We start from the raw sequence: 11,587 nt of genomic DNA, 5'->3' as shown, positions 1-11,587 counted from the left end.
ATTGCAGATTGATTCTGTATCACAAACTGCAAGGTAATTGCAACGCATGTCATGAATTTCTGACCTGGTTTTGCACATTCCTGTAATACTACTCATTGGCAGGCCCTTGGGTTATGCAGACATGGTCAAGGGGCTTGTTCAATTTTGGATTCAGCTAGTACATGGCCCCAAGATGTGCTAGGAGCCCACATCAATGCTTTCAGGCTCCCCTCACGTGAGAGTGAAGGGGTACGAATGGGGGTCTGCCAGGAATTGGGCAGCGCATGCCTGCTAAAAGGGTTGATACACCTTCTGGTGCCTTTCCATCTGCAAGCATAGCCCATGCATCTTGCACTTGGAGTGGAAAATGGTCCACAAATGGGGGCACTGCACAATGACACATCTCCAATGTGGTTAGTCTACACTGGAACTTTCGGGGAATAGCAGGGTCCAAGAGGCAATGCCAGACAGGAGCAGAGCAGGGGAAATCATGTTATGTGATTTGGAACTTACCTGTAAATTTGTTGGAAGGCCATTATTTGACCATTGTGGAGCAATTTGCCCATCCTGTCATGACCCCTCTCAAGCTTGGAGCTGAAATCACTCACAGTCAGCATATCTTTGGAGGTTGAAACTGCATAACTGTGATGAGATGATTGATGGGTCCAATGACAGATCCTTCATCCATAGCACCTTACAATTTGAATTTCAACATTCTTAACCTGACATTTGAACAGGGACCCTAGGAAACTCGCAGCTTAGCATTAATGAGCTGAAATATGTAAGGGCCTCTGTCATTATCTGTCCACAATCTCCAGACCGAAGAAATCATTATACCCTTGGTAAATCTAAAGCGCTGAACCTCCAAGAACACAGCATTATAATCTACGCTGACCTTGGTTTCTGTACTGCTGCAGAAATGCTCAGCATCAAATGACAATGTCCTTCAGAAGAAGGGCATTAAATTTGGGACGTTATATTCCAACAAACTAGAAACAAAGGAAAATACATTCCTTACTGGGTATAGAGCACAATGTATGTCTAAGAAGCGAGGTGACTGAACCAGTGCTTACAGATCACAGTAGCTGCCATTCACAAACTTCCCATTTAAGCAGGTAGCTGTCTAGGCATGTAAGAGGGGTAGAGAGTACAAGAGCAAGGAGGTTATGTTGAACTTGTATAAGATACTAGTTCGGCCTCAGCTGGAGTACTGCGTCCAGTTCTGGGCGCTGCAGTTTAGGAAAGATGTGAAGGCACTGGAAAGAGTACAGAAAGAATTCATGAGAATGGTTCCAGGGATGAGGAACTTCAGTCTTGAAGACAGATTGGAAAGTTCGGACAGTTTTCCCTGAAGAGAAGGCTGAGAGGAGATTTGATAGAGGTATTCAAAATCATGAGGGATCTGGACAGAGTAGGGAAAAACTGTTCCCACTCATGAAAAGATCAAGAACTAGAGGGCACAGATTTGAAGTGATTAGCAAAAGAAGCAAAAGCGACATAAGGAGAGTGGTTAAGGTCTGGAATGCATTGCCTGAGAGTGTGGAGGAGGCAGGTTCAATCAAGGCTTTCACAGGAGAATTATAATGTCATATAAAAAGGAAGAATGTGCAGGATTACGGGGGTTGGGGGGGGGGGGGAGCGGGGTGGTGGTGGAAGGCAGGGGAATGGCTTTAGGTGAATTGCTGATTCAGAGAGTCAGTGCAGACACGATGGACCGAATGGCCTCCTTCTGCGCTGTAACAATTCTGTGAGCAGAACTCATTTAAAGGTCTCATCCTACCATCACTGCACTTTCCATGAAAGGGGGAGAATAACGTTCAGGAAAGCCACTTTGTGAAGTGTAGAAGAGTCTGTGTTTATGTCACAAATGTTAAGGCAGCTGATAACTAGCACAGTGTGGAGGCTAAGTGTTTGCTGATCAAAATGGCCACATCTATTCTCTAGGATGAGAACAGGCTGTCACTGATGAATTAATGCATACTGCAATGCTTGTTATCTTAAGATACCATGGTTCAAACAATATTCTTGAAAAAATCTTTGTAATGTTAATACTAATAATAATACACTATAACATTTCATGTAACGATGTTGCAGAATAATAAACTCTCCAGTGGCATAGCTCATTGAGTTTGAGGAAGGATGTCAAGGTCTTGGAAAAGGTGCAGAGGAGAGCTACTAGAATGGTACAAGGGATGAGAGACTTTGGTTATGTGGAGAGACAAGAGAAGCTGGGATTGTTGTCCCTGAAGCAGAGTCAGTTAAGGGGAGCTTTAATAGAAGTGTTCAAAATTGCGTTGGGTTTTAATAGAGCAGATAGGGAGAACCTGTTTCTATTGGCAGGCAGGTCGGTAACCAGACGATACAGATTTATAGAAATTGTCAAAGAACCAGGGGGAGGTTGAGGAGAATTTTTTTTATGTAGCAAGTTGTAATGATCCTGCGTGCAGTGCCTGAAAGGACGGTGGAAGCAGATTCAGTAATAGCTTTCAAAAGAGAACTGAAAGTAGACTTGAAAAGAAAAACAGAGCGAAAGAAAAAGACTAAATAGATTACAGCTTCAATGATGTCACAATTATCTTATCAGGATACCTGAATGTGTCCTAAAATGCATATCCAAGCTTGATTTCCCTTTGAATTCTTTTTTGCATACTTCACATTGGTGAAGAGTAGCTTTGTACCTGTAATTAGTAAAGAAAAATGTTAAGGATATTTTTGTTAAAAAATATTTTATTGAAAACTCAATTGCCATTAAAAAAGTTTAATCCAGATCAATTATAATTTGCATCACTTTTACAAATTATTCACCTATTTTAATGGAATAACGGAAGACATATCTGACTTGCTTCTATTAACAATATCCAGGTTGAGGAGCCAGTGCTCTTGCATTTTATATTTTTTTCCAAAAGCTATGAAAATTGCCACAGCAGTTTTTCAAGGAACAGTAGCAATAAATTTCTTAGTTTATTAGGAATATGATGCAGCAATTCAGCCCTCTTTAACATTGTCAAATTCTGTAATTACAACCTGAAGTTTCACGCACTATTTCCTTCATCACTGGTTTATTCAAGGTCTGCTCATGCTTTCCACTTCGGAGTGTTTATTATTTTTCACTACAGTAGCTTCTGCTCAGTCTCATTTGTGCATTTTTTTTGACGCACAGAAGTTATCAGGTGGATCACGATAAGGCCCAATGGATGCACCTAAATAATTCCAATAGTCCTGTAACTTTTGCACAGCTTCTGGAGAAAGGGTCTGTCAAGTGACAGGTAACTACAATGTATGCACAGGTGAGTTAAATCTCTAGATAAGGGGATTTCTTTGCACTCTAGGCTGTCTTGGACAATTTGCACAGTCATACCACTGGATTGTTTTTTGATTCTATGTACATTTGGGACAATATGGATCTCTCCTCCTGCTGCTCCATCTTTTTTCAAGCTACTCAAAATAGAAAGGTGCTTTACAAAGAAGAGGATGACAGACATTGAGTGGGAGGGATAAATAGGCAAAATAGAGTTAAGAGCAGTTGAACAGAAATGTTTTGAAAGTAGGGAGGGAAGAAATAAGGCAGATGAATTACAGGAGGTATTCCACTAGGCTTAAACAGAAGATAGCAACAATGGAATCCAGACAAATGTCAGAAAAAATAATGGTGTGAACTAGTGACTGAGATACAGTTGGGCGAGACCATGGAGATGCTCGGTGAGAATAAGAATCCTCAAATTGATTCATAGGAGCGGAGGGAACAAATGGAAGGACTCAAGTAATGGAAATGTGTGGCTTTGAGCTGGTAAGAAGATGATTAGTAGTATTCTGAATGAGTTCCAGTTTGAATGAGTTTCCAGGGTGAGTGAAAGCACGCCAGCAGGAAAACGTTATGTAAATTCAAGCTCAGGTTAATAAAGATTTGAATTAGAGTCTCTTACAGCAATCTGAAAGCAGGGCAGAAGCAGGTACTGTGAAAAAGGGAACACTACTGATGACTGTGCAAGTAGAAGAAGGAAGTTCAGCTCAAGCAGTGCACCCAACTTATACACTACACAGCTAGGGAGACTGAGAGTAAAAAGCAGAGACACATAGGCATCGAGAGTGGAAAAATGAAATAATTCTGCTTGCTAATGTTAAGCTGAAGAAAAATTTGACTCATCCAAGTCTTAATGTTGGAAAGGCAATTGGAGGTAGTGCATATGCAAGCTGTTTTATATAGATGATGTGACAAAAGGGTAGCGCAATGAAGAAAATGAAATGGCATGACCGTGTAAGGATAGAAAGATTGCTGGGACATGTACAAATGGAACTGGAAGAAAACAGTGTTAGGATGACTGCTGGGATGAGCTGCTGGAGGAGGATAGAATGATCAACAGCAAAGACAGCAGAGGGGTCAAGACAATGAATCACAGAGATTGCTGATTGTGAATTTGACAAGAACAGTCTCTGCTCTGTGGTGGGGCAGCAATCAGATTCCAGAGTCCCAGACAGTGGGATAGCAGAGGTGGGCATGTGGCTGATACAAAAATGTGTTCCAAGATTTTGACGAGGAAGGAAACATTTAAGATAGAGCAGTAATGAAGAAAGGTTTGAGGGTTTCGAGATGTTTTATTTGGGGAGTTGGTTGATTGGTTTGGTAGCTGCTTGAAGGAACTTGGGATGATGCCAGAGGATACAGATATTGCAGTCTTGACACAAAGAAATCCTGCCGTTTAAAGTATGAAGGAAAGATAGAAATGGCAATGGGGGCGGGGGGGTTGGCAGGGAAGAATGGAAGGGATTACTGATTGAACTCCTATTCTGCACTATTATTTCTACTGTCTAAATTAATTTTGCAGTAGCTCTATTTAGCCGGGGAGGAGTGACAGTAAATTTCAGTGTTCAAGCCACTACATGTGGTAAACGAATGTAAGGTATATTCAAGTTTACAATTTGCAGATTTGAGGTTATGTTCTACTGGGGCCTAACGAGGTTGTGACACTGTCTGAGATCCAGGGATGAGGACATTAAAGGTGAAGGCTAGGCAATAATGGGAATTAGTGAAGATGTCATTATCATCATGTATGGCAGACGAGGGAAGGCAAATAATAAAATGAGACCGCGTGTTAGGGGCATTTTTCTTAGAAGCTGGAAAATTAAAATAGTCAACACTAGGGTGAGGAGAGTGGGGGGAGGGAAGAAATTGTCAGAAGAAAGGTTCTGTGCTCCAGAACTTGCCGCAACGCTAGCCAAGCTGTTCCAGTACAACTACAACACTGGCATCTACCCAGCAATGTGGAAAATTGCCCAGATATATCCTGTACACAAAAAACAGGACAAGTCCAACCCAGCCAATTACTTCCCCATCAGCCTACTCTCAATCATCACTAAAGTGATGGAAGGTGTCATCAACAATGCTATCGAGCGGCACTTGCTTTGCAATAACATGCTCAGTGACGCTCAGTTTGGGTTCCATCAGGGCCACTCAGCTCCTGACCTCATTTCAGCCTTGGTTCAAACATGGGCAAAAGAGCTGAACTCAACAGGTGAGGTGAGAGTGACTGCCCTTGACATCAAGGCAGCATTTGACCAAGTATGGCATCAAGGAACCCTAACAAAACTGGAGTCAATGGGAATCAGGGGGAAAACTCTCTGTTGGTTGGATTCATACCGAGCACAAAGGAAGATGGTTGTGGTTGCTCGAGATCAATCATCTCAGCTCCAGGACATCACTGCAGGAGTTCCTCAGGGTCGTGTCCTAGGCCCAACCATCTTCAGCTGCTTCATCAATGACCTTCCTTCAATCATAAGGACAGATGTGGGGATATTCGCTGATAATTGCACAATGTTCAGCACCATTTGTGACTCCTCAGTTAAAAGCAGAAATGCAGCAAGACCTGGACAATATCCAGACTTGGGCTGATAAGTGGCAAGTAACATTCGCGCCACACAAGTGCCAGGCAATGACCATTTCCAACAAGAGAGAATCTAACCATCTGCCCTTGACATTCAATGGCATTATGATCGCTGAATCCCCCACTAGCAACATCCTAGGGGTGACCATTGACCAGAAACTGAACTGGAGTAGCCATATAAATACCCTGGCTACAAAAGCAGGTCAGAGGCTAGGAATCCTGAGGCGAGTAACCCACCTCCTGACTCCCCAAAGCCTGTCCACCATCTACAAGGTAGAAGCCAGGAGTGTGATGGAATACTCTCCAATTGCCTGGATGGGTGCAGCTCCAACAACACTCAAGAAGCTCGACACCATCCAGGACAAAGCGGCCCGTTTGATTGGCACCCCATCCACAAACATACACTCCCTCCACCACCAAAGAACAGTGGTAGCAGTGTGTACCATCTACAAAATTCACTGCAACGTCTCACCAAGGCTCCTTAGACAGCACCTTCTAAACCCGCGACCTCTACCAACTAGAAGGACAAGAGCAGCAAATGCATGGGAACATCACCAAAAGCAAGATCCCCCCCAAGCCACACACCATCCTGACTTGGAACTATATCGCCGTTCCTTCAGTGTCGCTGGGTCAAAATCCTGGAACCCCTTCCCATCAGCACCGTGGGTGTACCTACCCCACATGGACTGCAGTGGTTCAAGAAGGCAGCTCACCATCACCTTCTCAAAGGCAATTAGGGATGGGTAATAAATGTTGGTCTAGCCAGCGTTGTCCACACCCCATGAATTTACTTAAAAAAAGGGAAGCAGAGAGAAAATGGGGCAAGAGGGAAGGGGACTGGAGGGAAAAGGAAGGGGAGAAAGAAAAAGGAGGGTTTTGGTGGGAAAAAATCTAATCATCTAGTAATTTGAATTATACAATTTAAATATCACAAGAGATTTCGTTCCCCATAATTATCAAGTTACAGATTGTTGTTTGAAATTAACTCCAAATTAGGAGCAGTATTTGACTTACTTCTGCCAGACTTTTTCGCCCAAATGGACACTTCTGTAATGAACACTGAGATGATCCCTACGGCCAAAACACTTTCCACATTCTTCACACTGATGAGCTTTTTCTCCTTTGGAGAGAAAACACAAAGAAAATTGAATATCATTATGTGAAATGGGTTACTGTGAATACAACAGCATCGTCTCTACTTGAACAAATGTTAAACGCCCCAGACAAAAGAAATGGTAAAGTCATCAAAATATTCTTGAGGAAACTAAAATGGATAGGGATGTTAAATCCAGAAAATTAAAGTGTGTCTTTACATGAATTCAATATGCAATGCAGGAATTAGAAATTTTAAACACATTAGGGGCAAAGATGAGAAAAAAACAACTATCATTTATGATAGAGTCAAGGATGTCACGGAGCGGCTGCAGGACATTCTGAAGGGGAAGGGTGAATAGTCAGAGGTCATGGTTCACATTGGTACCAACGACCAACGGTATAGGTAGAAAGAGGGATGAGATCCTGCAACATGAATTTAGGGAGCTAGATAGCAGATTAAAAAGCAGGAGCTCAAAGGTTGTAATCTCTGAATTACTCCCGGTGCTACGTGCTAGTGAGTATAGGAATGGGAGGATAGAGCAGATGAATGCGTGGCTGAACAAATGGTGCAGAAGAGAGGGCTTTAGTTTCCTGGATCACTGGTTCTGTTTCTGGCGAAGGTAGGACCTGTACAAGTCGGAAAGGGTTGCACCTGAACTGGAACGGAACCTACATCCTTGCTGGGAGGTTTGCTCGTGCTGTTGGAGGGGGATGGGATACAGAGTGGAGGTACAGTAGGGGGTGATGCACAGCCAAATATAGGAGAGAAACTGAGTCAGTCTGGAAGGCAGAGCAAATATAGACCTGTTAAAGCACAAGCGAATAATGCAAGGCTGGATTGCATCTATTTTGACACAAGGAGTCTTACAAGGGCGGCACAGTGCCGCAGTGGTTAGCACCGCAGCCTCACAGCTCCAGGGACCCGGGTTCAATTCTGGGTACTGCCTGTGTGGAGTTTGCAAGTTCTCCCTGTGTCTGCGTGGGTTTCCTCCGGGTACTCCGGTTTCCTCCCACATGCCAAAGACTTGCAGGTTGTTAGGTAAATTGGACATTATAAATTGCCCCTAGTATAGGTAGGTGGTAGGAAAATATAGGGACAGATGGGGATGTGGTAGGAATATGGAATTAGTATAGGATTAGTATAAATGGGTGGTTGATGGTCGGCACAGACTCGGTGGGCCGAAGGGCCTGTTTCAGTGCTGTATCTCTAAATAAAATAAAAGTAAGGCAGATGAATTAAGGGCGTTGATTAACACATGGGAATATAATATTATTGCTATCACAGAGACATGGTTCAGGGAAGGGCAGGACTAGCAGTTTAATATTCCAGGGTATAGAATCTTCAGACGTGACAGAGGTGGATGTAATAGAGGAGGTGGCATTGCACTTTTGATCAAGGAGTCAATTACTGCGCTAAGGAGGGATGATATCTGAGAAGGTTCCTCAAATGAGGCCATACGGGTAGAACTTAAAAACAAAAAGAGGGCAATCACTTGACTGGGAATGTACTACAGGCCTCCAAACAGAAGGGATAAATAGAGGAGCAGATATGTAGGCAAATCTCAGAGAGGTGTAAAAATAATAAGGTAATAATAGTCGGGGATTTCAACTTCCCCAGTATGAACTGGGATAGTCTTGGTGCAAAAGGCTTAAAGGGGGCGGAATTCATAAAGTGCATCCAGGAGATCTTTTTGAGCCAGCACGTAGAAAGTCCTACAAGGGAAGGGAACAGTACTGGACCTAATCTTAGGGAATGAAGCCAGACAAGTGGTAGTAGTGTCTTTAGGGAAGCATTTTGGGAATAGTGACCATAACTCTGTAAGATTTAAGGTAGTTATGGAAAAGGACAAAGGTGAACTGGAAATAAAGGTACTGAATTGGGGGAAGGCCAAATTCAATATGATAAAACAGAATCTGGCTGAAGTGGACTGGGAGCAGCTACTTGTAGGAAATTCTACATCACATGAGTGGGAGTCATTCAAAAAGAAAATAGAGAGAGTTCAGGGCCAACATGTTCCCATAGAGGTGAAGGGTGAGACCAATAAGTCCACGGAACCCTGGATGTCAAGGGATATAGAGGATTGGACAAGGAAAAGAAAAAGGAGGCTTATGGCAGATTCAGAGGGCTGAAAACAGTGAAGGCCCTAGAGGAGTATAGAAAGTGTAGCGGGGGTACTTAAAAAAAGTAATTAGGAGAGCGAAGAGGAGGCATGAAAAAACACTGGCAGGCAAGATAAAGGAAAATCCCAAGGCGTTTTATAAGTATATTAAGGGCAAGAGGATAACCAGGGAAAGAGTAGGGCCCCATTAAGGACCAAAGTGGTAATGTGTGTGTGAAGCCGGAGAACATAGGTGAGGTTTTAAATGATTACTTTTCATCTGTGTTCACTATGGAGAAGGACGATGTAGGTGTAAGATCAGCGAGGGGGACTGTGATATACTTGAACAAATTAGCATTGAAAGGGAGGAGGTATTAGCGGTTTTAGCGGGCTTAAAAGTGGATAAATCCTCAGGCCCAGATGAGATGTATCCCAGGGCTGCTATGTGAGGCAAGGGAGGAGATTGCAGGGGCTTTGACACAAATTTTCAAATCCTCTTTGGCCCACAGGGGAAGTGCCAGTGGACTGGAGGACAGCGAATGTGGTACCATTATTCAAGAAGGGTAGTCGGGATAAACCAGGTAGTTACAGGCCAGTGAGTCTAACATCAGTGGTAGGGAAGCTATTGGAAAAAATTCTGAGGGACATGATTAATCTCCACTTGGAGAGGCAGGGATCAATCAAGGATAGTCAGCATGGCTTTGTCAGGGGAAGATCACGTCTAACAAATTTGATTGAATTTTTCGAGGAGGTGACTAGGTGTGTAGATGAGGGTAAAGCAGTTGATGTAATCTACATGGAATTCAGTAAGGCTTTTGATAAGGTCCTGCATGGGAGATTGGTCAAGAAGGTAAGAGCCAGGGCAATTTGGCAAACTGGATCCAAAATTGGCTTAGTGGCAGGAGGCAGAGGGTGATGGTCGAAGGTTGGCGGGGCAGGCTTGAGGGGCTGAATGGTCTACTCCTGCTCCTATTTCTTATGTTGTTTTTGCAATTGGAAGCCTGTGACCAGTGGTGTACCCCAAGGATCGGTGCTGGGACCCTTGTTGCTTGTAGTGCACATTAATGATTTAGACGTGAATACAGGAGGTGTGATCAGTAAGTTCGCAGATGGCACGGAAATTGGTTGTGTCATAAATAGTGAGGAGGATAGTCTTAGATTACAGGACGATATAGATGGCCTGGTAAGATGGGCAGAGCAGTGGCAAATGGGATTTAATCCTGAGAAGTGTGAGGTGACGCATTTTGGGAGGACTAACAAGGCAAGGGAATATACAATGGATGATATGATCCTAGGAAGTACAGAGGGTCAGAGGGTAGATTACTGAAGGCAACAGCACAAATAGATAACGTGGTTAGGAAGGCAGATGGGATACTTGCCTTTATTAGCTGAGGCATAGAATATAAGAGCAGGGAGGTTATGATGGTGCTGTATAAAATGCTAGTTAGGCCAGAGCTGGAGTACTGTGTACAGTTCTGGTCGCCACACTATAGGAAGGATGTGATTGCACTGGAGAGGGTGCGGAGGAGATTCACCAAGATGCTGCTTGGGCCTGAGCATTTCAGCTATGAAGAGAGACTGGATAGGCGAGGGTTATTTTCCTTACAGCAGTGAAGGCTGAGGGGGAACCTGATTGAGGTATACAAAATTATGAGGGGCATGGATAGGGTAGATAGGAAGAAACTTTTTCCCTTAGCAGAGGTGTCAATAACCAGGGGGCATAGATTTAAGGTAAGGGGCAGGAGGTTTAGAGGGTATTTGAGGGAAAATATTTTCACCCAGAGGGTGGCTGGAATCTGGAACACACTGCCTGAAGGGGTGGTTGAGGCAGGAACCCTCACAACATTTAAGAAGTATTTAGATAAGCACTTGAAACGCCATAGCATACAAGGCTATGGGCCAAGTGCTGGAAAATGGGATTAGAATAGATAGGCTTGATGGCTGGCGTGGACATGGTGAGCCGAAGGGCCTGTTTCTGTGCTGTATAACTCTATGACTTTATCACTCTATGATTTGGTACTTCAGTAATTAGTAGGTAGGGACAGAAAAAATTATGGAGAACCACTCTTCTAACCAGCTAGCTAACAACCGTTCAGGTATAGGCTGCAGCTATCAAGACACCCATTTCCCCTTTTGACAGTGTGCTTGAGCTACTGAAACACTTTACCTGAATGGGTTTTTTTGTGTTTCGTAAGATGGTCATGGCGAATGAAGGTTTTCCCACATTCTTCACATTCATAGCGCTTGTCATCATGGTGCACCCGGAGATGTAGTCTAGAAACATGCAGATTTGTAAATATTTCAAATAACATTTCTTGCTACACATTGACTTCATGAATCTTAACATGTCATAAACATATAATTAAAATGATTTAAAAAACAGAACTGTGAGCAACAGTTGCATTTATCATCACTGTAAATAAATTCCTTTCATTCAGAAATGTTTCAAGAAAGCTATTATTCATTTTTATAATAAAGTTAAGGCAATGAATAGCACAGGATCTAACTGCAGAATATAATTAATGCCCTTCCAAT

General features: G+C 43.2%; 2 protein-coding genes across 4 annotated transcripts in view; one reads left to right on the top strand and one right to left on the bottom strand.

Moving 5' to 3' along the window:
• The window catches only part of LOC137373011 (complement factor H-like), a 621,771-nt gene that overhangs the window by 357,520 nt on the left and 252,664 nt on the right, over positions 1-11,587 (top strand). The gene's annotated exons all lie outside the window — the stretch shown is intronic.
• The window catches only part of zbtb41 (zinc finger and BTB domain containing 41), a 39,924-nt gene that overhangs the window by 5,390 nt on the left and 22,947 nt on the right, over positions 1-11,587 (bottom strand). For all 3 annotated transcript variants that reach the window (XM_068037703.1, XM_068037702.1, XM_068037704.1), the window contains 3 exons: positions 11,220-11,326; positions 6,873-6,978; positions 2,569-2,657 (listed from right to left, as the gene is read on the bottom strand). In XM_068037703.1, the coding sequence (XP_067893804.1) occupies positions 2,569-2,657; positions 6,873-6,978; positions 11,220-11,326 (302 nt within the window). The remainder of the gene's footprint in view (positions 1-2,568; positions 2,658-6,872; positions 6,979-11,219; positions 11,327-11,587) is intronic.

Source organism: Heterodontus francisci, chromosome 8 (genome assembly GCF_036365525.1).
Source record: "Heterodontus francisci isolate sHetFra1 chromosome 8, sHetFra1.hap1, whole genome shotgun sequence".
In the NCBI taxonomy this organism is placed as follows: Eukaryota; Metazoa; Chordata; class Chondrichthyes; order Heterodontiformes; family Heterodontidae; genus Heterodontus; species Heterodontus francisci.
Note: the sequence above shows the minus strand (reverse complement) of the source record. Positions and strands in the feature narration are given on the sequence as shown.